At 46.5% G+C, this 27,018-nt stretch overlaps 1 protein-coding gene across 5 annotated transcripts in view; it reads right to left on the bottom strand.

Annotated features, from left to right (window-relative positions):
* Positions 1-27,018, bottom strand: part of DYNC2I1 (dynein 2 intermediate chain 1) — a 77,527-nt gene that overhangs the window by 15,130 nt on the left and 35,379 nt on the right. For 4 of the 5 annotated variants that reach the window (XM_054726154.1, XM_054726155.1, XM_054726156.1 and 1 more), the window contains 6 exons: positions 26,464-26,674; positions 16,635-16,737; positions 7,239-7,368; positions 2,521-2,632; positions 1,269-1,357; positions 342-471 (listed from right to left, as the gene is read on the bottom strand). In XM_054726154.1, coding sequence (XP_054582129.1) covers positions 342-471; positions 1,269-1,357; positions 2,521-2,632; positions 7,239-7,368; positions 16,635-16,737; positions 26,464-26,674 — 775 coding nt within the window. Of the gene's footprint in view, positions 1-341; positions 472-1,268; positions 1,358-2,520; positions 2,633-7,238; positions 7,369-7,464; positions 7,553-16,634; positions 16,738-26,463; positions 26,675-27,018 lie in introns of those variants that run through there. The other variant, XM_028132570.2, reaches the window with a different exon arrangement.

Genomic DNA, 27,018 nt, shown 5'->3' with positions numbered 1-27,018 from the left:
TGGCTGGGCCGCACAAATGCAGTTTTTAAAACTGATCTTAACGATTACATGTGACCACACTTCACGTCTGACAAACAGCATTTCATGCTTGAGACCATGGGCTCCCTGTGGGTCTACGGAGCGGAGCGGCGCAGGCTGAGCGGCTGAGACCAGGCGGAGGAGCAGAGCAGCGGCCTGAGCAGGCGGCCCGGGCGCGGGTGCTTCCTGGGCAAACACGCACACAACGCTCTCAGGAGCCTGCCTGTCCCACCCGCACGCACTCGGGCCGGCGGAGCTGCAGGCCCGAGACGCGACATCAGCGTCACGCGTGCTTCCCCTAGGCGCCAGCAGGAGGCTCTTACGCTGGAGGAAGGGCAGGCTGGTGTTCAGCTGCCAGACGCTGTCGCTGAGGGGCAGGGTGCTGTCCTGGGCCCCGGGGTCCCGGCTGGGGGCGGCTGCCACGCGGTCCTCTTCCAGCAAAACGGCAACCACCTTCCAAAGACAGGGAGTGCCCGATCAGCACGCTGCCCACGCCGCTCACCCACGCCTACGGGAGCTGCTCCCCGCCAGGCATCCCGGAAGCGACGGGGCGCAAGGACACGACCCCTCAGGAAGCTGGGATTTCAGGGCACATGCCATTGTTCACGGCAGAGATTCTGCTAAAGTAACAGGACGAGGACACGTCAAGCGCAGGCCCCCTAGGGCCTCGGCGTTCTCCCTGCGCTACGAGGACTCAGGAGGCGCAGGGAGCCAGTCACTGAGACCCGCAACGTCCTCGCCGCCTGCCCCAGCCGCCTGCCGCTCCGCCCAGCGCTGCCAGCCCCCTCAGCCTCCGGCCGCCCACCCGGGAGAGCCCTCCGCTCAGGGCGGAAGCAGGACTAGCCGGAGGGAGAACCGGGCAGACCAGACTGAGCCCGCCAGCGGCTGTACACTACCGGAGGCGCGGTGGGACCATGAACACAGACTCCCTGAATGTGGGTCCTTTTCTTTAGAGACGCACCGAGGCTCCTGGGGCCGTGGGCACTGCTCTCATTTCACAGTAACGGGAGGGCCTGGGGGGGCTCAGAGGAGACAGTGGTCGCGGCCTGCAACTGCGGAGGCGCCACGAGTTCTCCACGTCCTGTCTGCATGCTGCGCCAAGTTCCCACGGTCAGTTTAAAAGTCCCAAGTTTCTGGGTTTCAAATACTCGACAGGTATGTCTGCCTTGCCAACTTCATTTGTGTTTTTTCAGTCTGTGTTTATGTTAGCTGGTGGTGGCCCACGTGACGGCCACGCCTCAGGCACCTACCTGGCAGGCCGCCCGGAGGAAGCTGGACAGTCTCAGCGTGTCCACCTTGGGCACAGTCGCTGCATCCGAGGGCTCTCTGCTCTCGCTCCCTAAAGAGTCACAGAAAACCACCAGGTGGGCTCTAAGCAGCCACGCAGCCACGTCAGAGGGCAGAGGTCACATGGCCGTTAGGAAGCTGGAGGCGGAGCTCAGAAAGTCCACGTTCACTCTGGAGCTACTGTAAACTGCACCTGATGGAGGGAGGCTCAGGCGATGAGCACACAGGTGCTGGGTCATAGCACCGCTCACCTGAAACTCATAACCTCATGGACCGCGGTCCCCAATACATGTAATTTAGAAAACCAATGGCATCTTGTTTTACATAAAGTCCGTGAACGGAACCCTACTTAAAGACAATAAGGAAAACACAGGTAGACAAAAGTAGACTGACAGTTGTAATACAAATAATCCAATCATCAAATAATACAAGAAACTGTTTTGCGTACTCACAACTGTAAACCTGCCTCTGCCCACCCCTGTAGCTAACGGCATCAATTAGGATGTGAGTGTCACATGCCCATGCCTGATTCCCAGGGTGAGGCTTCCTCAGAATAAGCTGCAGCAGGGAAGGTGACACTGAGCGCATGGATCGCGGAGGAAAGCGCGAAGGTGGAACATTCCTCTGGGACCCGCTGTCTACATTGATGCAACATATCTGGCAACCACACTATGGTATAAAATCTCTATTGCCCGCTGGGTGAGCATTGACCTGTGAATCAAGAGGTCACGGTTCAACTCCCATTCGGGACACATGCCCGGTTTGCGGGTTTGATCCCCAGTAGTGCAGGAGGCAGCTGAGTGATAATCGATGATGTTTCTCTCTCATCAATGTTTCTCTCTCTATACCCCTCTCCCTTTCTCTTTCTCTAAAAATCAATGAAAATATTTTAAAAATTAAAAACAAATCTTTATTAAGGAGAACAGATTATCCCAAGTTAGAAGCAAAGCACGCTCAGAAGCCCATCACACAGCTGCGTGTTTGGAGGTGGACTCTGCCCTGCTGACCGGCCCCAGCTGGTGCTCAGGCTGCTGGTTTGCCCCACAAGAGGGCGTGGCACTTCCAGTCAGGTACGAACAACCACCCCTGAGAGGAAGACAGAAGGAGAAAGAACAAGAGATGCACTGAGCACTGCCCGCTGTTCTCCCTCCAGCGGCACACAGAGAGGCAGCTCGAAGAGCCCGGCTCTCAGGGGAGCCGCTGAGAGCTGCTTACCGCCCGACACGGCTGCGCCTTCCCCAGGGTGCTGGGTCCATGCCTCCCTGGTCTCCATCTCCTCTGTCTGGACTTCCCGCTCCACATTCCCTTCATTGCACTGGACGTACGCCTTAAAAACAAAGGGTTACTGTTAGCACTCCACCTCAGACCAATGTCTCATTGCTGAAAAGAAAAATGTTGGTTACCAATGGCAGTCTTCTTGCTTTTGTCAAGAACAAGGATCATGGCATAAATAACCATCAAGCAAACACAGTTTGGATCTTAAATGTTTGCTGTGTTTAATAGGCTTGATTTTCTTTTCTTTTTAATTTAATAAATCTTTATTGTTCAGATTACAATTGTTTCTCCTTTTTCCCCCCATAGCTCCCCTCCACCCAGTTCCCACCCCACCCTCTGCCCTTACCTCCCCCCCACTGTCCTCATCCATAGGTGTACGATTCTTGTCCAGTCTCTTCCTGCACCCCCCATAACCCTTTCCCCCTAAGAATTATCAGTCCACTCCCTTTCTATGCCCCTGATTCTATTATATTCACCAGTTTATTTTGTTCATCAGATTTTTAATTCACTTGATTTTTAGGTTCACTTGTTGATAGGTATGTATTTGTTGTTCATAATTTTTATATTTTTCTTCTTCTTCCTCTTCTTAAAGAATACCTTTCAGCATTTCATATAATACTGGTTTGGCGGTGATGAACTCCTTTAGCTTGTTCTTATCTGTGAAGCTCTTTATCTGCCCTTCAATTCTGAATGATAGCTTTGCTGAGTAGAGTAATCTTGGTTGTAGGTTCTTGCTATTCATCACTTTGAGTATTTCTTGCCACTCCCTTCTGGCCTGCATTGTTTCTGTTGAGAAATCAGCTGACAATCGTATGGGTGCTCCCTTGTAGGTAATTAACTGTTTTTCTCTTGCTGCTTTTAATATTCTCTCTTTGTCTTTTGCTCTTGGCATTTTAATTATGATGTGTCTTGATTGGTCCTCTTTGGATTCTTTTTGTTTGGGGTTCTGCGTGCTTCCTACACTTGTAAGTCTATTTCTTTCACCAGGTGGGGGAAGTTTTCAGTCATTATTTCTTCAAATAGGTTTTCAGTATCTTTTCTTTCTCTCTCTCTTCTTCTGGCACCCCCATAATTCGGATGTTGGTACGCTTGAAGTTGTCCCAGAGGCTTCTTACACTATCTTCAACTTTTTGGATTCTTTTTTCCTTTTGCTTTCCCAGTTGAGTGTTTTTTGCTTCTTTGTATTTCAAATCTTTGACTTGATTCTTGCGTTCCTCTACTCTGCTGTTGGGTCTCTGTATAATATTTTTTATTTCAGTCAGTGTATGTTTAATTTCTAGTTGGTTCTTTTTCATATCTTTGAGGTTCTCGCTAAATTTATCTGCCTTTTCTAGGAAATTCTTGAAAAACCTTATAACCGTGGTTTTAAATTCTTTATCCAGTCATTTGTTTTCCTCCATTTCTTTCGTTTGTGATCTGTTTCTTTGCCTCCACATTTTCGCTGCTTCCCTGAGTTGGTAGGGTAGCTTTGTGTGCTAGGTGTCCTATATGGGCCAGTGGCTCGGCCTCCCCAGGTACCTGAGGTGGACACTCTTGGTGCACCCCTTTGTGGGCTGTGTGTACAGCCTTGTTGTAGTTAAGTCTTGACTGTTGTTGGTAACACTGGGAGGAATTGACCTCCAGGCCAATTGGCTGTATCAGCTGTGTCTACGATGGGAGACCTTATGTGCTGGAGACAGCCTTATATGACCAGACTTGCAAAATTGCAAAAGCCTCTGTGCTCAGCTTGGATGGGGCGGAGTCTCAGGGCTGAGCAGACAATCTTGGCTTCCCGTCAGCCCTGCCCTTGCACGCGCGCCTCCAGACCTCTGCCTTCCACGGCTCCCCTGAGTTTCCGCCTGACATTCCAGATTCCCCCCGTAAGAGCATGGGTCCCCAGGGGCTTGCCCAGAACTGGAGTTCAGTGCAGTCAGGAGCTTCCGACTCCCTTCCACTAGGGAAAGCCAGTGGCAACCTTCGCAGTCTTCTCTGAGGACACTCGCGCGCCTCCAGATCTCTGCCCGCTGCAGCTCCCCTGAGTCTCCGAGTCTCCGGGTGCCTTTCTCTCTACCTGACAGTCCAGACTCCCCCCATATGAGCCTGGGTCCACAGGGTTTCGCCCGGAACTGGGGTTCAGTGCAGTCAGAACTGGGGTTCAGCGCAGTCGGGGGCTTCCTTCCTGCTCCTGCCAGAGAAAGCCAGCCAGGCACTTAGCCGCCCTTCCTCTCTGTGCGCGTGTCTCCATACCTCAGCCCTTTGCAGCTCCTCTAATTCTCCGTGAGCTTTTTTCTTTCCTTCTAGTTGTAGAATTTCCACTCAGCCAGCTTTCCTGTGGTTCTGGATGATGTCCGTTCTGCCTTTTAGTTGTAGTTTTGAAATTGTTGTGCGAGGCAGCAGTTTAGGTGCTTACCTATGCCACCATCTTGGTTTCTCCTAGGCTTGATTTTCTAAAGTGTTTTTAAAAAGTCACATCAAACAATTCAGCTTCGGTGTAAAAAAACTACGAAGGAGCCCACCAACATCTGTTTTTTAAGAACATACTGACTGCAAACCAAAGGCAATCTTTTATTTCAAAAAGGAATGTGCAGCCCCAGCGGTCTGACTCAGTGGATGGAGCGTCAGCCCACAGACTGAAGGGTCCCAGGTTCGAATCCAGTCAAGGGCACATATCTTGGTTGCAGGCTCAACCCCAGGCCCTGGTCAACCAATTGATGTCTCTCTCTCCCCCCCTCCTTCCACTCCGTAAATAACAGTGGGAAATATCCTGGGTCAGCATTAGCAACAGCAAAACAGGTGCGCGCTGCGGTAAAGAGTTTCGCTGCGAGCAGCTCTGAGATGAGAAAAGGGGAGAGAAGTTGGACCATCGACTCAAGGTTAGAATGAGTCAGCAGGACTCATCCAGCAGCTCCTGGAGGGCCATCCTGTGACCTCCTCCTATTGAGAGACTGTCACCAACTGAATGGAAAAAGGCAAGAGGCAATCCCTGCCTTCAACTTTTGGAAGTTGCACTATCACAGAACTAGTGAGCACAAGCACAACAGGGGAGTCCAAAGCAGTGTGGCATGGAGGGTGGCAACTTTGGAATAAGAGAGTTCAGTGTAAGTCATGAGGGAAGGCTTCACCTCAGGCCTCAAACCAGGCCATGAACATTGAGGAACACACGTGTGACAGAAGGCTGGGCTGGATAACAGAGAAAACACAGGCAGGTGAGGGGGCGCGGCACAGTGAGAGCGGGCACACAGGCAGGTGAGGGGGCCCGGCACAGGGAGAGCGGGCACACAGGCAGGTGAGGGGGCCCGGCACAGGGAGAGCGGGCACACAGAGAGGTGAGGGGGCCCGGCACAGTGAGAGCGGGCACACAGGCAGGTGAGGGGGCCCGGCACAGGGAGAGCGGGCACACAGGCAGGTGAGGGGGCCCGGCACAGGGAGAGCGGGCACACAGGCAGGTGAGGGGGCCCGGCACAGGGAGAGCGGGCACACAGAGAGGTGAGGGGGCCCGGCACAGGGAGAGCGGGCACACAGAGAGGTGAGGGGGCCCGGCACAGGGAGAGCGGGCACACAGAGAGGTGAGGGGGCCCGGCACAGGGAGAGCGGGCACACAGGCAGGTGAGGGGGCCCGGCACAGGGAGAGCGGGCACACAGGCAGGTGAGGGGGCCCGGCCCAGGGAGAGCGGGCACACAGGCAGGTGAGGGGGCCCAGCCCAGGGAGAGCGGGCACACAGGCAGGTGAGGGGGCCCGGCACAGGGAGAGCGGGCACACAGGCAGGTGAGGGGGCCCAGCACAGGGAGAGCGGGCACACAGGCAGGTGAGGGGGCCCGGCACAGGGAGAGCGGGCACACAGGCAGGTGAGGGGGCCCGGCACAGGGAGAGCGGGCACACAGGCAGGTGAGGGGGCCCGGCCCAGGGAGAGCGGGCACACAGGCAGGTGAGGGGGCCCGGCACAGGGAGAGCGGGCACACAGGCAGGTGAGGGGGCCCGGCACAGGGAGAGCGGGCACACAGGCAGGTGAGGGGGCCCAGCACAGGGAGAGCGGGCACACAGAGAGGTGAGGGGGCCCAGCACAGGGAGAGCGGGCACACAGGCAGGTGAGGGGGCCCAGCACAGGGAGAGCGGGCACACAGAGAGGTGAGGGGGCCCAGCACAGGGAGAGCGGGCACACAGGCAGGTGAGGGGGCCCGGCACAGGGAGAGCGGGCACACAGGCAGGTGAGGGGGCCCGGCACAGGGAGAGCGGGCACACAGGCAGGTGAGGGGGCCCAGCCCAGGGAGAGCGGGCACACAGGCAGGTGACAGTCAGGGCATACAGGGGGAGGTGCAATGGAACAGAAAGGATGGGACGAGGGTGAGACTTCAGGGGGAGCTTGGGAAGCACTGGCTGCACAGCACTTGGAGACCCTGCACTCTGACAGTCACACCCTCAGTGGGACCCGAGCAAGGGATCCAGGGGACATTCTGCTCCCCACACAGCTACACTGGGAGCGTGGGAGCCGCCCTGCGTGTGGGCCTCCTTGGACCACTGCACACCGTCAGGTTCACAGGCACCAGGTGGTGAGGGAGGGGCCCTTCTCCCTCCCTCCTCCTCCTCCGCACATCCCAGCCCTCAAGGTCCAGAGCACAGCACCAAGCTGCCTCGTGCTTTCCTGGCGTTTTGTCGCGCAGTCGGTACCTGCTGTACTAACCTGCTTGGTGTTTTTTCTCCCGAAGTTTCTGATGTACATGTCATATTCATTCACTGGTGGCAGATCCAAGAAAGAGAATGTGAATGAAAAGTCCAGGTCAATGAGCCGAAGCAACTTTGTGCTGCGTGTCCTGGAAAATAAATTGGAAACAGACAAGTTAAACTGAGCAATGCACAGTGGCGTGCGGGGAGCCTTTGGTGAGACGGAGCTGCTGTCCAGGACTCACCTGTCAGTGTCTGTCTGAGGCATTTAGCGGTCACACGCGGACCAACGTGAGAGCATCACGAACCACGCTTCCGACTATTCTAAGTCAGCGCTCCCGAGTCAACACAGAACCAAGTCAGGCTACGTCCCAGAACTGTCAGGAAGGCAATTCTCTCACTTCACGACTTCATGGGCCTCGACCAGCATTGCCTTTCAGTGATGTCGCTGCGCTGTGGCCTGAAAGGGCGTGTCATGTTTGTGCCGCCCACTGTCCTCGAAGCGCAGACCTGTGTCCCATGGGACTGGACTGTGCAGCCGCCGCCGCCAAGCCAGCCGCCCTGCTGCCCACAAGGCGCCCAAACCCTGCCCTTGGTGTTCCTCGGCTTACAGACTCCGATCCGACCGCCGGCTGTCTCCTTTCCTCCGGACGCTAACGCCGGCACCAGGCTCTGTCCCCCATCGCAGGAGCTCTGCTCTCCTCCCAGCTGGTGCTCAGCCCACAGGTATCCTTCCCACTCACTCAGCGTCATTACCCAAACCACCACCTTCCCATCACCTTACTCTCTAGCCACCGGCCCATCCTCCCAACTTACAGCTCCAGTCCGCCATCCGCACACATCTCCCACCACATGGCACCCCGACAGACCGACCCACGGCTCATTTGTGTAAGCCCTCGTGGACATGAGTGGTCCACAGCGCCATCCTTTACCCTCTCAGTGTGTGGGTAACAGCCTTTTCATTCTTGCTGTTGAGTCTTCGTGTCTGGCTTTCTCTTTTTCCTTAAGTCAGACTTCTTAGGGCTTATAAATTCTATGAATGTTTTTAAATAATTCCTTTTGGCTTTGTTGAACTTGACAGCTTTCAATTTTATGGGTTTCTGACGTTATCTTCTATTATTTTGTTCCTTCTCATTTCTTACTGTTCTTTGCCCTATTGAGATAGGTATGTGGACATGGATTTGCAGCCTTTTCCGTTTCCAATGTGTCTCAGAATAGCTTTAACTGCATCCCACAGCTTTTAAATGCTGGTTTCCATTATCGCTGTGGAAAATAGTTTCTAATTCCCATTTGACTTCTTCTTTGACCCACAGCTTTTTAGAAAATACTACTTGATTTTCAAACTTTTGAGTATTTTCTAATTGCCTTTTTATTATTGATTTCTAGCTTAATTCCACTGTGGTCAGAACACATCTTTTATATTTTTTCAATCCCATGTCCAGAACATACAATCTTTTTGAGAACTGTTCTCTGTATTCTTCAAAAGACCATAGACACTGCACTTGCAGGTATATTTGTAAACGTGTGTTAGATGTAGTTTAACCATGCGCTCAAACCTTTGTGCCTCCACTAAACTTCCATCAGCTGCCAATGCCCACCTGTGTCTGAGGCCCCTGGTCCTCTGGTGCTGCCCAGTGTGCTCTGTCCACTCTGTCCTCAGCACGGGGTGCGTTCAGGCTGCCTGGTGGGCTCACTGTGAGCTGACCCTTCCATCGTTACGAAGTGACTTTCTTGTGCTCTTCCTGCTTTCGAGTTCCCCTGCAGTCAGTGACATCGCAGTGTTAGTTAGTGTTTGCTTGATATACGTCCTCTATCCTTTCTCAACCTTTCTGTGTTCGGATATGTAAGGTTTGTCTCTTGAAAGTCATATATTTGGCAGGTCCCATTCAACATCTTTGCATCACACCCTTGAGACGCCACAGGGACCTGACTCTTCTTCATCTTGACGAGGCTGTGGGAAACTGGTTTCCTTACACGTCATTTCACTCAAGTCGAAGAGCTACTGATGATGATGTGAAGTGAGGCCGTACTGTGCTCAGTTGTTTTTCTCCAGTTCATTACATGTAAGGCAGGAACTTGTGGTTCTGGTTTAATCTCCCATCTTTCTGTTGTTGTCTCTGTTCCATGACCTCTGTTCCTTTGTTGCTCCTTTCCTATTTTTTTTAAATATATGTTTATTTTTTTTTTAAATAGAGTTTTATTAATTTCAGAGAGGAAGGGAGAGGGAGAGAGACAGAAACATGAATGATGAGAATCACTGATTGGCTGCCTCCTGCACGCCCCCTGCTGGGGATCAAGCCGGCAACCCAGGCATGCACCCTGACTGGGAATCGAACCATGACCTCCTAGTTCGTGGTCAACATTCAACCAATGAACCACACCAGCTGGGTTCCTGACTACTATTTGATTAGCCACATGTTTGTTTGTTTTTTATAATTCCATTAACTCTTCTACTTGCTTGTTAGTTATACTTTTTTTTTTCATTATCTCTTAATGGTTACCCTAGACATTTCAACAAGCATTCCTGACCTATTAAAGTTTACCTTAAATTAAATACTTTTACCTCTTCCTGTCAGGACCTCATCACAATTTATTGTCACCCTTCCCTGCTCCAGTTCTTGGACTACGTCAAGGTAATTTAGTCCCATACACCTTTCAGCCACACGTGCAGTGACATGAATTCCCACTTACACGTGCTGACCTTTCTTTTGCCACTGTTTCCTAGTTGAGCCAATGTGTTACAAGCTAGCATTTCTGTGTACTCTCATCACATAAGCAGTGTCAGCTTTTAAAACCTCACCTATTTCTAGAGAAGAAACTCACCTCATTATTGTTTGAATATCCACTTCTCTGACTACTCAAAGATGTAACTTATGGTGTGTGTGGGGGGGGGGGCCTGGGAGGGGGTGACTGAGGGACAGTTAGATCCCGCAGGAGTCTCAGAGACTGGCAGATCAGACTCTCCACCACAGGCACTCCCAGACCAGACACGGCGTTGGCATAAAGCCCATGCCATCTAGTAGAGGGGAGCAGCAGAGGCCAGGAGCGCAGCCGCATTGACACCAGGACTGGCCTCAGACACCATCCCGGGCCAGTGCAGGGAGCTGCTTACCAGCCATAACCCATGTGGGTGCACCACCACGCCCCGGCAGTGAGTGGCATGGTACTGCAGACTCCCAAATGTCTGCACTGAGCACACGAAGAGACTTCCTGCACCACACCTCCTCGCTCGCATGCCAGGACCCTGCAACCCCAGGACCCTGCACTGTGAGTACAAGCCAGGGGGACCCTGGACCCCACCCCCACCCCAGGGCCATGCTCCCAGTCTGACCCGAAGCCACCCAACACATACCCCACTCCAGGCCCAAGGAGAGTGTTGCCATTGTAACCTGGAACCACATGGAGGGCTCAGCCCCAGGTCACAGGTCACTGCTTTCATTGCAATCTGGAGCCACTTAGCACATGCCCATCCTGGGCCACAGGACTGTGCTGCCAGCGCAACCCAGTGCACTCAGCCATTGGTCACAGAACCACATCGCAAGTGCACTGCCAGAAGGACCTAGGGCGCCACACTACCACAGGTGCCAGGGTGGCACAGTGAGTTGCATGCCAGGGGGCTCTGCACCCCCACAGGGAGTCACACAATAGAGGAACTGTGCATGTTCCCCCACAACCCAGAGCATCTGCAGCAAACAACTGAGGGACCAGAACCATGGGAGAAGTGGGTACTGCTTATGTGATTAGAGTGCAGAGAAATGCTTGCTTGTAACACATTGGTTCAACTAGGAAACACTGGCAAACAGTGACCCAGCCTCTGGGCTAAATAGTCCCAGACCATTGGACCTCTAGGGACTTTAACCTCTTGGACCTCAAACAGGGTGCCCAGGGCCAGAAAGAGACAGCAAAAATGGGGAGACAAAGAAACAATCCCCAAAGGAAAGAAAAGGAGGACTCATCAGAAACAAAACTAAACGAAATGGAGGCAAGCAATATGTCAGAGAAAGAATTCAGACCAAAGGTTATAAAGATGCTCAACCATGTGGATGAGAAATTCACCAACATGCGTAAGTATCAAGAGGAAATGAAGATGACATCACTGCAATAAAGAACACAATGGAAGGTTTCAACAGCAGCCTAGAAGCAGTGGAGGACTGAATCAGCGAGTTAGAAAATAGGATAGAAAAAACACCCAATCTGGGGAGGAACCAAGATGGCGGCATAGTTAAACGGCTGGTCTGCTGCCTCGCACAACAATTTCAAGGGTACAACTAAAAGACAAAACATCTACCACCCAGAACCACGGGAAAGCTGGCTGAGTGGAAGATTTATACCTAAGAAGAGAAAGGAGCACAAACGCTGAAAAGCTGAGGTACGGAGGCACGTGAATCGGGCTGGCGGCGGGCGGCTGAGTGCACGGTTTTTCTTCAACCCACAGGGAGACAAGCTCCCAATCACTCGGAAATCCAGTTTCTGGGGACACGCGGGGAACCCAGGCACCTACGGGGAGAGGCTGGACTCTCGGCCATCGGGTCGGAAAGTGAGAGTGACTTTTTTGCAGAGGTGTGCCCAGCAATCATTGTTTACTGCGCTGGAGCGCGGGGCGCAGGGACTTGGAAACGTGGAAAGGCAGAGACTGCTGACGCAAGCCATCGCCGTTGGCCACGCCCCAGCCTAGTGACGCCCTGAGACCCTGCCCCGCCCTGAGGCCCCGCCCCGCACATTCTACAAACCCTCCCAGGCTCCACACAGCGGCTTTTGCATATAAATGGCCTGTTCTGTGACAGATTAACCAAATAAATTGCAGCTCCAGTCAGACTGCTCCAAATCCGCCCAAGCAAAGGAGAAGAAAACTGGCCCTTGCTGTAGCTCCTGCTGGGGGACACACAGTACACAAGGGTACACCCAGAGTGTCCACCTCAAGTAACTGGGAGGCTGACCCGTTGAACCAATAGGACACCTAGTACACAAAGCTACTCTACCAATTCAGGGAAGCAGTGAAAATGAGGAAGCAAGGAAACAGATCACAAACCAAAGAAATGGAGGAGAACAAGCGACTGGACATAGAGTTCAAAACCACGGTTATAAGGTTTTTCAAGAATTTCATGGAAAAGGCCGATAAATTCAATGAGATCCTTGAGGATATGAAAAAGGACCAACTAGAAATTAAACATACACTGACTGAAATAAAAAATATTATACAGAGACCCAAAAGCAGACTAGAGGATTGCAAGAATCAACTCAAAGATTTGGAATACAAAGAGGCCAAGGACACTCCTCCAGAGAAGCATGAAGAGAAGAGAATTCAGAAAGTTGAAGATAGTGTAAGAAGCCTCTGGGACAACTTCAAGCGTACCAACATCAGAATTATGGGGGTGCCAGAAGAAGAGAGAGAGCAAGATGCTGAAAACTTATTTGAAGAAATAATGAACGAAAACTTCCCCCACCTGAGGAAAGAAATAGACTTACAAGTCCAGGAAGCACACAGAACCCCAAACAAAAGGAATCCAAAGAGGACCACACCAAGACACATCATAATTAAAATGCCAAGAGCAAAAGACAAAGAGAGAATCTTACGAGCAGCAAGAGAAAAACAGTTAGTTACCTACAAGGGAGCTCCCATACGATTATCAGCTAATTTCTCAACAGAAACCATGCAGGCCAGACGGGAGTGGCAAGAAATATTCAAAGTGATGAATAGCAGGAACCTACAACCAAGACTACTCTACCCAGCAAAGTTATCATTCAGAATTGAAGGGCAGATAAAGAGCTTCACAGATAAGAAAAAGCTAAAGGAGTTCATCACCACCAAACCAGCATTATATGAAATGCTGAAAGGTATTCTTTAAAAAGAGGAAAAAAGAAGAAGAAAGATAAAAATTATGAACAACAAATACATATCTATCAACAAGTGAATCTAAAAGTCAAGTGAATTAAAAATCTGAGGAACAGAATAAACTGGTGAACTTAATAGAATCAGAGGCATAGAATGGGAGTGGATTGATAATTCTCAGGGGGAAAGGGGTGTCTGTGTGGGGAGTATGGGAAGAGACTGGACAAAAATCATACACCTATGGATAAGGACAGTTGGGGGGAGAGGGGGGAGATAAGGGCAGAGGGGGGTGGGAACTGGGTGGTGGGGAGATATGTGGGGAAAAAGGAGAAACAATTGTAATCTGAACAATAAAGATTCATTAAAAAAATAAATAAATAAAAAATAAAAAAAAATAAAAAACACCCAATCTGAAAACCAATTGGAAAAAAAATTTTAAAGCAGGCGAGTTTAAGGGAGCTTTGGGACAACACGAAACGAAGCAACATCTACATAATAGGGGTGCCAGAAAGACAAGAAGAGGAACAAGGAATAGAAAACCTATTTGAATAATGACAGAAAATGTCCCTGACATGGGAAAGAAAAAAATCACACAAGCACACAGAGTCCCAAACAAGATACACTCAAAAAAGACGATACCAAGACACATCATGATTACAATGGCAAACGTTAACGACAAAGAATCTTGAGAGCTGCAAGAGAATACAGAGAGTTCCCTACAAGAGATCGCCCATTAGACTATCAACTGATGTCTCAACAGAAACACATCAGGCCAGAACGGCATGGAATGAAGTATACAAAATGATGCAAAGCAAGGGACTGAATCCAAGATTACTCAATCCAGCAAGGCTATCATCCAAAATTGAAGGGAAAATCAGGAGCTGCACAGACAAAAAAGGTGAAGGGAGCTTATTACCACTAAGCCAGCAATGTAGGAAATGCTAAAGAGAATTATGTAAAAAGAAAAAATAGAAAGGGAAGAAGAAACACAGGAATAGAAAATAAAAATGGCAATAAACTACCTATCAATAATAAACTTAAACATAAATGGATTAAATGTTCCAATCAAAACATTTGGGTAGCTGAATGGATAAGAAAATATGCCCCATATATAAGGACTCACACAGACTGAAAGTAAAGGACTGGAAAAAATTTTTAAGGCAAAAGGAAATTGAAAAAATATTGGGGTAGCAACACTTATATCTGTCAAAAATAGATCTCAAAGTGAAGGCCATAACAAGAGATAAGGAAGGTCACATCATATTACTAAAGGAAACAATACAACAAGAGGATATAACTCTGGTAAACATATATGCACCCAAAACAGGACCACCAAAATACATTAAAAAACTTCAGGAAAATATCAAGGGAGAGATCAACAACAATATAATCACAGTAGGGGACTTTAATACCCCATTGACATCACTGGATAAATCTTCTAGACAAAACATCAACAAAGAAACAGCAGTCCTAAATGACTGACTAGAACAAATGGAACTTATTGATATCTTCAGAACATTTCACCCTAAAGCCACAGAATATACATTTTTCTCAAGTGCACATGGGACATTTTCAAAGATAGACCATATATTAAGATTCAGGCTAAATCTCTTCAAATTCAAGAAGACTGAAATCATATCAAGCATCTTCTCAGATCACAATGGCATAAAATTAGAAGTCCACTAGAATAAAACCAATAAAAAACAATGAAACACTTGGAGGCTAAATAGCATGCTATTAAACAATGACTGGGTTACCAAAGAGATCAAAGAAGAAATAAAAAACATCCTGGACACAAATGACAATGAAAACACAACAATCCAAAATCTATAGGACACAGTGAAAGCAGTCCTAATAGGAAAGTTCATAGCACTAAAGGCCTACCTCAAAAAAAAAAAAAAAAAAAAAAAAAAAAACACAAGAAAATTTGATAATAAATTATCTAACCCTTCAACTTAAAGAATTAGAAAGAGAGCAACAAGAAAAGCCCAGAATAAGTAGAAGGAAGAAAATAATAAATATTAGAATGGAAATAAATGACATAGAGACCAAAAAACGATACAAAATGTCAATAGAACCAAGAGCTGGTTCTTTGAAAGGATAAACAAGATTGATGAACCTCTAGTCAGGCTCACCAAGAAGCAGAGAGAGAGGACCCAAATAAACAAAATCAGAAATGACAGAAGTGAAGTAACAATCAACCCCACAGAAATACAAAGGATTGTAAAAAAAAATACTACGAACAACTCTATTCCAACGAACTGGACAACTTAGACGAAATGGACATAGTCCAAGAAAAAATACAATCTTCCAAAACTTAATCAGGAAGAATCAGAAAATCTGAATAGGCTGATAACTACTTTGGAAATTGAAACAGTTATCAAAAAACTTACAGCAAACAAAAGCCCTGGTCCGGACAGCTTCACGGGAGTTTTACCAAACAGTCAAAAAAGAACTAATACCGATCCTCCTCAGACTATTCCAAAAAACCCAAGAGGAACACTTCCAACCTCTTTTTATGAAGCCAGCATCACCCTAATCCCAAAACCAGATAAAGATGCAACAAAGAAAGAAAATGACAGGCCAATATTCCTGATGAACATAGATGTTAAAATCCTCAATAAAATAGTAACAAATGGCATCCATTTTGCTAACATATTTTCCCAATTTGGTCAATCACCTTTAAATTTATCAAGTTTATAGAGTATTGCACCTTACAGAAATTTAACATTGTGTCTGTTTTAAAATATATATATATATATTTATTGATGTCAGAGAGGAGAGAGAGGGAAAATAGGGAGAAACATCAATGATGAGAGAAAATCATTAATGGACTGCCTCCTGCACGCCCCACACTGGGGATCAAGCCTACAACCCTGGCATGTGCCCTGACCGGGAATCAAACTGTGACCTCCTGCTTCATAGGTCGATGCTCAACCACTGAGCCTCACTGGCCGGACTTAATTCTCAGAAACTCCTTTCCTATCACTGAGAAAACTGCTTATGTTACCTATGCTCTCTTACTCGCTTTTCTCTTCCTCCATCTGGAACTGGTCTTGAGCACACTGTAAGGCAGGCATCTATTTGCCCCACATTGCTAGTGAATGTACCAAACCTACACCTGGGTATCGGTGCTCTGCAGCTGTGTTTTTCTCCTCCGTACCTCATTTCCTTACAACACAATGACACATCTCTACAAAGTAGCCCTACATTTTTCTCAGAAACTTTAAAATTATTATTTATCATTAATCTATTCAAGTTTCAGCTTTTGATTTTTTTTAAGTTTTCTTTTTAAATATTCAATATATAATTTTTGACCCAGAATAATTCATGTGATATGCGTGAGCGGGATTCTGCCTCAGCCAAACTAGGGTGCCTCCCAGGTAAGTACAAATCTAGCGCGTTAGATGCTGAGCATCTGGACCAGCACACGCCTGCTCTAACATGACAGTGACGCAGAGAAACACGGCACAGATTAAAGAATGTACAGTCAGTAGTGAAACAAAAGCTCTATTTGTAAAAGCATACTGAAGAAAAATACACTAAAACTCCATAATACCTTCTGCCAATTCCCAGGACACCTACTTTTGCTTAAGGGCCTGAGTCCGACTCTTTTGGCGTTGTGAGGCGGTTGCAAAATCCACAAAAATTCCACAAACAGGGGCTCTGGAAGGTGAACTGTTTGCGTCTGTACAGAAAACAACAACAACAATTTTTTTGAAACAAATTATTTCAAGCAAAAAATGTCAAGCGTAAAACTGTTAGCAGCATATTTAAAAATTATAGCCCATGACTAACATACTGATAAACATCGCTCACGAGCACTTAAGAGGCCGCCTCTGCTACTTTCATGTAAAACTTTCAGGCAACAAAGCAAAACTTACTGTGTATGCGCCAATCACACAGGAGAGTTAGAAATATTTCAGGGGATTATCGAAAATGGCGACGGAATAGAGTCGGGTTTGGAGTCTGTTCCTGGGGCGGAGAGTCGGAGCAGCAGAGGCTCGCAGAGGGAGTGTATGTGGGCAAGCCAAGGGACAGCTAAACTCCAGGAGAAGGCGGGGGAGTGCTGGGCAGTGTTCCTCTGACCGCGCAGCACCCACAGGGGCTGGGTCCCCTCCTGGAGCTGCGGGCTCGCCAGGCGCCTCGCCATCTTGCAAGGAAAGAAGGATTTTCGTGGAAACCTGACTTTCCGCGACAACTGCAAACACTGAGCTGCTGCGAGCACCAGACCACCGGTCCCCTATCAGCGCAAACATTCGGATTCAAAGAAACTCTTCACTGCACCACGGAAAGGTCAGATTTCGCCTGAAATGAGGGGCGGTTTCTAATCCCCGCGGTGGGTGAGGGAAGCGCTGGGTGAGGGAAGCGAGGCAGCCGCAGGACCGCAGGACCGGCAGGAGCCGGGAGGTCTGTGCCTAGAAAAATCGGAGGCAGTTGGAACTGCCCTGATCCGTGAATGAGGAGGGGGGTCTTCTGAGCTGCTAACAGAAGTGACCTCTTGAAAGCAACTCATTTTAATCTGACGAGGAGGGTCAGACTAAGAATTTTCAAAGGAGTGCAGGCTCCTTAGTCTGGGGCACAGACCCACGGTCCGCACACCTGGGCTCTTTCCGACTCTGATTGCTAAGCCCAATACAGAGGTAAACCCAGGCGGAAACCCTGAAAGACTGCAGGGGGAAGGTGTTTTTTCGGAACCTGGGGACCAGAGCTGCGTGTGACCATCAGAGAGGCAGCTCTGAGGCGCACATCTCCACAAACCAGTAGTGAGTGCCATAGAGGGGAAAAAAAAAAAAAAAAAAAAAAGAAAAAAGAGCTAGAGAGGCCCGGAAGTCAATTCAGAAACACTGCCACCCAGGGGCTGAAACGCTAATTGTCTCTGGTGTAATTAAAAATAAATACGAGAAATTAAGACACGGCTGGCTTAAAAAGCAGGACTGGCTTCCAACACTGAGGAGCCCTGGAATGAAGCTGAACTGAAATACCGCCCAGACTGGGAAAAAGGCGTACCAAACAGAATAATAGAGGAAGTGAATGACAGCCGCTACTGCACATTTTAGTCTTCCTATTTTTTAATTTTCAATTCTTTTTTCAATTTTTAAAATTTTTTATTCTCATATTTTTTTATTTTCATTTTTTGCATCTTTTACTTAAGAAACTAATTTTTTTTCTTTTTCCTCACTCGATTTTCACCTTTTTAATTATTACATTTTTATTTTCAATCAACACTATTATTACTATTATTTTACTTTTTTTTTTTTTTTTTAATGTCATTTGATTTTCTCTTTCTTTTTTTTTTGGATTAGTGTCCTACATTCGATTTGCATCTTTCCCTTACAATCGTTTTACCCTATCTCAAAGCTAACATTATGCCATCACTCTCCTCCCAACCTTTCCCATTTTGGTCCCCAGTTTATCTTAACCCTTTCTGGCTTTAGATTTTCCCTACTTTTTCAGTTTACTCCCTGCTAAAACTTCACCCTACTTATATTATCTAATTCCCAACCCCCTGCTCCAAATCCATACAAACCTCTCTCTACGCTACTTTAAAAAAATTATTTTTCTCTCGGGCCTTTTGTTGTTGTTTGCTTGAATGTTGATTAGATTGAATTTTTATGCTTTTTTATGAGATTGTTTTGATTATTCTTTTTGTTGGTTTGGTTGGTTCTTTTGTTTGCTTTGTTTTTGTTTGTTTTTTACTTTTGTTTTCCCTTGCCTCACTTGATATTAGCTGCTGTTGCAGTTTGTATTAATTTCCAGGCTCGTGTTGCTGGAATTTGCTGGGAATAGTGGTTGTCCTAGTGGAGTTTACTCCCCATATATATAGTTTGTTCCCCTTTTCTCTCTTAGTATCATTCTTGTCTCTCTTACTTTTTTTTTTCTTTTATTTTTCTTTTCTGTTATTTCTTTTTCTTTTCTTTCTTTCTGCTCTTTTCCCAAGTTCAGATTCACACTCGTTGTTTTTTTTGTTTTGTTTTGTTTTGTTTTTTCGTTGTTGTTCTTTCTTTTTACTCTCCCTCTTCCACTCCTATTCCCTAATTTGTCTTTCTCTGGTGGTTACCTTTATTGGAGGTTATTAATATCGTGAATACAATTCTGTTCAGTGCCTTGTCTGTTGTGCCTGGTTGTGTTGTATTTTATACCTTTAAATCAACGCCAGAGAGAGAAATCTATATAACCAGACATCCGGAGAAGAGAGACCATGGGGAGACAAAGAAACAGCCCCCACAGGAAAGAGAAACAGGCATCACCAGAAAAGGAAGTAAACGATTTAGAGGCAAACAACCTATCAGAGAAAGAATTCAGAGAAATGATCATAGGGTGGCTGAAAAGGATGGAAGACAAATTCGACAATATGAGTAAGAACCAAGAAGAAATGAAGAAGAACCAAGAAGAAATGAAAAATGACATTGCTGCTGTAAAGAACTCAATAGAAAGCATCAAGAGTAGACTAGATGAAGCAGAGGACCGCATAAGTGAGCTAGAAGACAAGATGGAAAAAAATACCCAATTACAACAGCTTCTAGAAACAAAAATTAGAAAGATTGAGGAGAGCGTAAGGGAACTTCGGGACAATACAAAACAAAACAACATCAGGATAATAGGGGTGCCAGAAGGAAAGGAAACTGAGCAAGGAATAGAAAACCTGTTTGAAGAAATAATAACAGAAAACTTCCCTGATATAGGGAAGAAAAAACCCACACAAATCCAAGAAGCTCACAGAGTTCCAAGCAAAATGAACCCCAAAAGACCGACGCCAAGGCACATTATAGTTAAGTTGGCAAACACCAACGACAAAGTAAGAATCTTACAAGCGGCCAGAGAGAGACAGACAGTTACATACAAAGGAACCCCCATCAGACTAGCAACTGATTTCTCAACAGAAACTCATCAGGCCAGAAGGGAATGGAATGAAATATACCAAGTCATGCAAAGGAAGGGTCTAAATCCAAGAATACTGTACCCAGCAAGGCTATCAATCAAAATTGAAGGTGAAATCAGGAGCTTCACAGACAAAAAAGGACTAAGGGAGTTTATCACCACCAAACCAGCAATGAAAGAAATGCTAAAGGGTCTGCTGTAAAAAAAAGAAAGAAATAGGAAGCAAAGAAGGTACACAGGGGTATAGAATAAAAATGGCGTCAAATAAGTACCTATCAATAATAACTTTAAATGTAAATGGATTGAATGCCCCAATCAAAAGACACAGGGTAACAGACTGGATAAGAAAACAAAACCCAGATATCTGCTGTCTACAGGAAACCCACCTCAAAAAAAAGGATGCATACAGACTGAGAGTAAAGGGATGGAAAAAGGTTTTCCAGGCAAATGGAAATGAAAAAAAAGCTGGGGTTGCAATACTTATATCTGACAAATTAGATCTCAAAGTGAAGGACATAACAAGAGATAATGAAGGCCACTTCATAATACTAAAGGGAGAAATCCAACAAGAAGAAATAACTCTGGTAAACATATATGCACCCAATACAGGAGCACCAAGATACATTAAAAAACTCCTGGAAGATATCAAAGGAGAGATTGACAGTAATACAATCATAGTAGGAGACTTCAATACCCCACTATCACCATTGGACAAATCCTCTAAACTAAACATCAGCAAAGAAACATCAAACCTAAATGACTCACTAGAACAGATGGAATTAATCGACATCTTCAGAACATTTCACCCCAAAGCCACAGAATATACATTCTTCTCAAGTGCACATGGGTCATTTTCAAAGATAGACCATATGTTAGGACATAGGCAAAGTCTCTACAAATTCAAGAAGATAGAAATCATATCAAGTATCTTCTCAGATCACAGTGGCATAAAACTGGAAATCAACTACAATAAAAACAACCCAAAGAAATCAAATACTTGGAGACTAAACAGCATGTTATTAAACCATGACTGGGTTACCAAAGACATCAAGGAAGAAATAAAAAACATCATGGCAACAAACGACAATGAAAACACAACAATCCAAAATCTATGGGACACAATGAAAGCAGTCCTGAGAGGGAAGTTCATAGCTCTACAAACCTACTTCAAAAAACAAGAAACAATGGTAATAAATTACCTAACCCAACAACTCAAAGAGTTAGAGAGAGAGCAACAAGATAAGCCCAGTGTAAGCAGAAGGAAAGAAATAATAAAGATCAGAGCGGAGATAAACGACATAGAGACCAAAGAAACAATACAAAAGATCAACAAAACCAAGAGCTGGTTCTTTGAAAGGATAAACAAGATTGATGGACCTCTAGCCAGGCTCACCAAGAAGCAAAGAGAGAGGACCCAAATAAACAAAATCAGAAATGAAAGAGGTGAAATAACAACAGATCCCGCTGAGATACAAAGGATTGTTACAAAATACTACGAACAACTCTATTCCAACAAACTGGACAACCTAGAGGAAATCGACATATTCCTAGAAAAATACAACCTTCCAAAACTTAATCAGGAAGATTCTAAACAGCTCAACATGCCAGTAACTATGGAAGAAATTGAAGCAGTCATCAAAAAGCTTCCGGCAAACAAAAGCCCGGGGCCAGATGGCTTCACTGGAGAGTTTTATCAAACTTTCAAGGAAGAACTAAAACCTATCCTCCTCAGACTATTCCAAAAAATTCAAGAGGAAGGAACACTTCCAGGCTCCTTCTATGAAGCCAGCATCACCCTAATACCAAAACCAGATAAAGACAACTCAATGAAAGAGAATTACAGGCCAATATCCCTCATGAACATTGATGCCAAAATCCTCAACAAAATTCTAGCAAATCGGCTCCAGCAGTACATCAGAAAGATAATACACCATGACCAAGTAGGATTTATTCCAGGAATGCAAGGATGGTACAATATCCGCAAATCAATAAACGTGATACATCACATAAACAAATTGAGAGATAAAAATCACATAGTCATATCAATAGATGCAGAAAAAGCATTTGACAAAATCCAACACCCTTTCTTGATAAAAACTCTCAACAAGGTGGGAATAGAAGGCTCGTACCTCAACATAATAAAAGCTATTTATGATAAACCCACAGCAAACATCATACTCAATGGGCAAAAACTAAAACCATTTCCCCTAAGAACAGGAACAAGACAGGGATGCCCACTCTCACCACTCCTGTTTGACATAGTACTGGAAGTATTAGCTATCGCAATTAGGCAAGAAGAAGAAATAAGAGGCATCCAAATTGGAAAAGAAGAAGTGAAGCTGTCCTTATTTGCAGATGACATGATATTGTACATAAAAAACCCAAAAGATTCCATCAAAAAACTAATAGACTTAATAAATGAATTCGGCAATGTTGCGGGATACAAAATTAACGCCAAGAAATCTATGGCTTTTCTATACACCAATAATGAACTTACAGAAAGAGAGACTAAAAAAGCAATCCCATTTACCATCGCACCAAAAAAATTAAGATACCTAGGAATAAACTTAACTAAGGAGGTAAAAGACCTATACGCAGAAAACTACAGGACACTGAAAAAAGAGATAGAGGAAGACGTAAACAGATGGAAGAACATACCATGTTCCTGGATTGGTAGAATCAACATCATTAAAATGTCCATACTACCCAAAGCAATCTACAGATTCAATGCACTCCCCATCAAAATACCAACAGCATATTTCACAGACCTAGAAAGAACTCTCCAAAAATTCATCTGGAATAAAAAAAGACCCCGACTAGCCTCAGCAATCCTCAGAAAGAAGAATAAAGTAGGTGGGATCTCAATACCAGATTTCAAGCTGTATTACAAAGCCACTGTTCTCAAAACAGCCTGGTACTGGCACAAGAACAGACATATTGATCAATGGAACAGAATAGAGAACCCAGATATCGACCCAAACCACTATGCTCAATTAATATTTGACAAAGGAGGCATGAACATACAATGGAGTCAAGACAGTCTCTTCAATAAATGGTGTTGGGTAAACTGGACAGATACATGCAAAAAAATGAAACTAGATCACCAACTTACACCATACACAAAAATAAACTCAAAATGGATACAGGACTTAAACATAAGACGGGAAACCATAAAAATACTAGAGGACTCCACAGGCAACAAAATCTCAGACATATGCCAAAAGAACTTCTTCACTGACACTGCCCCTAGGGCAATGGAAGCTAAAGAGAAAATTAACAAATGGGACTACATCAAAATAAAAAGCTTTTTTACAGCAAAAGAAACCATCAACAAAACAACAAGAAAGCCCACCGCATGGGAAAACATATTTGCAAATGCTATCACTGATAAAGGTTTAATCTCCAACATCTACAGGCAGCTTATGCAACTTAATAAGAGGAAGATAAATGATCCAATAAAAAAATGGGCAACAGACCTAAACAGAATATTTTCAAAAGAAGACAGAAGGAAGGCCAAGAGACACATGAAAACATGTTCAAAGTCACTTATTATCCGAGAGATGCAAATCAAAACAACAATGAGGTACCATCTCACACCTGTCAGAATGGCTATCATCAACAAATCAACAAACAACAAGTGTTGGCGAGGATGCGGAGAAAAAGGAACCCTCGTGCACTGCTGGTGGGAATGCAGACTGGTGCAGCCACTGTGGAGAACAGTATGGAGTTTCCTCAAAAAACTGAAAATGGAACTCCCATTTGACCCAGTAATCCCACTCCTGGGAATATATCCGAAGAAACTAGAAACACCAATCAGAAAGGATATATGCACCACTATGTTCATAGCAGCACAATTTACAATAGCTAAGATTTGGAAACAGCCTAGGTGCCCATCAGCAGATGAATGGATCGGAAAACTGTGGTACATCTACACAATGGAATACTATGCTGCCATAAAAAAGAAGGAATTCTCATCATTTGCAGCAACCTGGATGGAATTGGAGAACATTATGCTAAGTGAAATAAGCCAGTCAATGAAAGAAAAATACCACATGATCTCACTCATTTAGGGATAGTAAAGAACATTATAAAGTGGTGAACAAAAAGATAGATACAGAGTCAGTAAAGCATCAAACAGACTTTCAAAGTACAGGGGGAAAGTTTGGAAAGGTGGGGGAGTTATGAAATCAAACGAAGGACTTGTATGCATGCATATAAGCATAAACAATGGACGCAAAACTCTGGGGGGGGAGGGCATGTGTGGGTTTGGGGTGGGGGGTAATAGTAAGATATGTACACATATAATACCTCAATAAAAATATTAAAAAAAAAATAAATAAAAAAAAAAAAATAAAAAAAAATAAAATAAAAAAAAAATTAAAATGCTAAAAAAAAAAAAAAAAAAAAAAAAAAAAAAAAAAAAAAAAAAAAAAAAAGAAATATTTCAGAGCCACTACCATGCAGTCTACATTCCTCCCACTCTCCCCGGGCCCCTTCGAAATGCATGCTCTAGTCAGGGAGCTGGGACACGAACAGAGTGGGAGGCAAGTTAACGTTGACCCTTTCCAGGCTCAGGTCCAAGGCAGTGCCCAGACAGAAGGGGGTCTCGGTGGAAGCTCCGCCCACTGCCCTCCTCCGCACAAAGGATGTCAACTCTCCTCTGCCCTCCAAGGCTTCCTGTGGTTTCCTGTGCCGACTGACTGCCACGACTGTTTGTTCAAACGTTTACTTCAATGGTCTCTCGTGCCCTCACGCCGTTTTATCGAGTCCCCCGGGCCAGCAGAGGGAATGCGTGGGATGCTGGCTGGGAGCTCTGCCATTCACCCGCCGGGACCCTGAGCAGGGTGTTCAGGCCCTTCTCCTGTGCTGCGGGACATCCACACAGGACAGCGCGGCACGAGGGTGAACCAGGCCGTGTGGACGGGCGAGTTCTGCCAGCTGTATGCACATGCAGATGTCAGGAGCCTGCTGAGCAATGAGGAAACTGGACGATGTTCACGGCACAGGGTTACGGCTGGAATAACGGCCGACACCCTGCCACGGCTCGCAAATGCCACGTGTCAGCACTCGGGAAATACACCCTCGCCAATCAAGTACACAGTTCACCTTTCAGAGGTTAGAAACGCTTTCAAATACCTCGGCATAGCCTCGTGCCCTGGAAAATGGTTTCCTATTGCCCTGAAAAGGGAGCAGGTGTGCAGTTTATAAGCAACTAGGACAGTGAGCACAGGTGCGGCAGGGCAGTGCACAGAAATACCACGAGGACAGCTGGGGCTGGGCAGCAGGACACAGGCATGAGCCCTCTCTCAGGCCAAGTGGCGGTGGCTGTCCGCACTGGCAGTCGCTGCTGAAGACATGCTGACCGTCCCGCACCGCCTAAGGAAGGCCTCGCCCTGTTCTACAGGAAGGAAGCGGAAGCACAGAGAGGGTAAGGTCCTGCTCAGGAGCACACAGCGCGTGACAGAGCGGTGCCATCGAGGCCACCCACGGCCCCTCCCACAGGAGGACGAGCTCTGCGGGCCAGGCTGGCTCGGCGTTCGGCGGGTCCCGGAGGGCAGCAACATCTGTCTGGGCAGCAGTGTCACCAGAGTGAACACTTCTTTCAAATAAAAAAGACAACAAAGTAATGTCTCAATGGGGGTTGTCAAGTCTTGTCAATCGAGCTATTAAAGGCCATAGTTACCGAAACAATGAAGGACATGAATAATTTTTTAAGAAGGTAATTCAAATTTCTGCTAAGAAAACCAGAAATTTCAGAATAAAATCTTACAGAATCTCAGCAACACCACAGCAGGCCCCCGACCCCACACCTGCGGCTCCGCAGAGAGCGTCACCACCGCCTCAGATGTATTTAGCTGCACGTTGGGAGAATGTTCTATAATCCTCCGCAACAGGCACAGCTGTGAGGGCAATAACCATCTGCCCAGCCTTCACTGGATTATTGCATCGCATCAACCATCAGTCATAATTAACTTACCTATTACTTACGATTTGTTTTACTAGATGATTTAAAGTAGCATATCATCCAATAAGAATTTTAATATTGTCCTAGTTGGCATATTGTATTAATTTTAGTGTGAATTTATCAAGATGTCATAGTTTTTCCCTATAATTTAAAAATATTTACTCCTGCTCTTACAAGTATCATTGTTATAACAAGATGCCAAGAATTTCTGAGCAAATCACATTCTATGTCATAAAGAAACCCCGAGACACGCTCAGTGGGCCCCGTTCGGACCTTTCCCGCCGCGCCGGCTCTGGATGCCTCTGAGCCTCCTGGGTGGACACGCGAGATCGGCGGGCAGACTGACAGCACAGGGGGACGAGCAGGGTGGGGCCCACGTGAGCACCGCTGCACTGACCGTGCACAGCCGCCCCCGGCCCGCCGGCCCGGCCGGAGCAGAGGCTGTCTGCGCTCCCGCTGCAGACACCCCGCAGCACACTGGCCAGCACGCTGCCCTCTGAGTGCCGCCTGCCGGGAGTCACAGGGACCAGGCCGGCTCCCGGGGGCACACGCAGCCCCACCACGTACCGGCCCCCGGCTCCCGCTCACGCTCCGATCGACCTTGCTTCTGAAACAGCTTCGACGACAGCTCGCCAACCCGCTCATTTTCTGCGTTGATGGCGTTCTGAATTTCTTGTATCTCCTTTTTTCTGGCTGGAGGAAGTTCTTCTATTTTCTCACTTGGTTCTGGCTCATTCGTGCTATCATCATCACAAACCTCAAAGTCATCTTCATAGTCCTACAAACAATAATCATGTTTTTTAAAACTTTAAGACAAATTGACTTTAAAGAACACAAAGCAAAACATGCAGTTTATCATTTAAAACTAGACAGTCGCCGTCAGCCTCCTGGCGGATCAAGAAGACGCCTTTGTTTGTATCTCCCTGACAGTTACCGACAGACGTCTGTCATCCAGCCCGGGCTCCTCGGCTAGCTCACAAACACGCTGCCAGACCCACGCATCAGCACATCTGCGGGGGCGTGTCGGAGACGTAGGGCAGGCGGGACAGTGAAGGGCAGGGACGGTGTCTGCAGATGCCGCTCAGTGGCTACTGTGGCCCCAGCTGACACAATAATAGGGGA

This window comes from Eptesicus fuscus, chromosome 14 (genome assembly GCF_027574615.1).
Source record: "Eptesicus fuscus isolate TK198812 chromosome 14, DD_ASM_mEF_20220401, whole genome shotgun sequence".
Classification (NCBI taxonomy): domain Eukaryota; kingdom Metazoa; phylum Chordata; class Mammalia; order Chiroptera; family Vespertilionidae; genus Eptesicus; species Eptesicus fuscus.
This window is presented reverse-complemented; position numbering and strand designations above follow the sequence as displayed.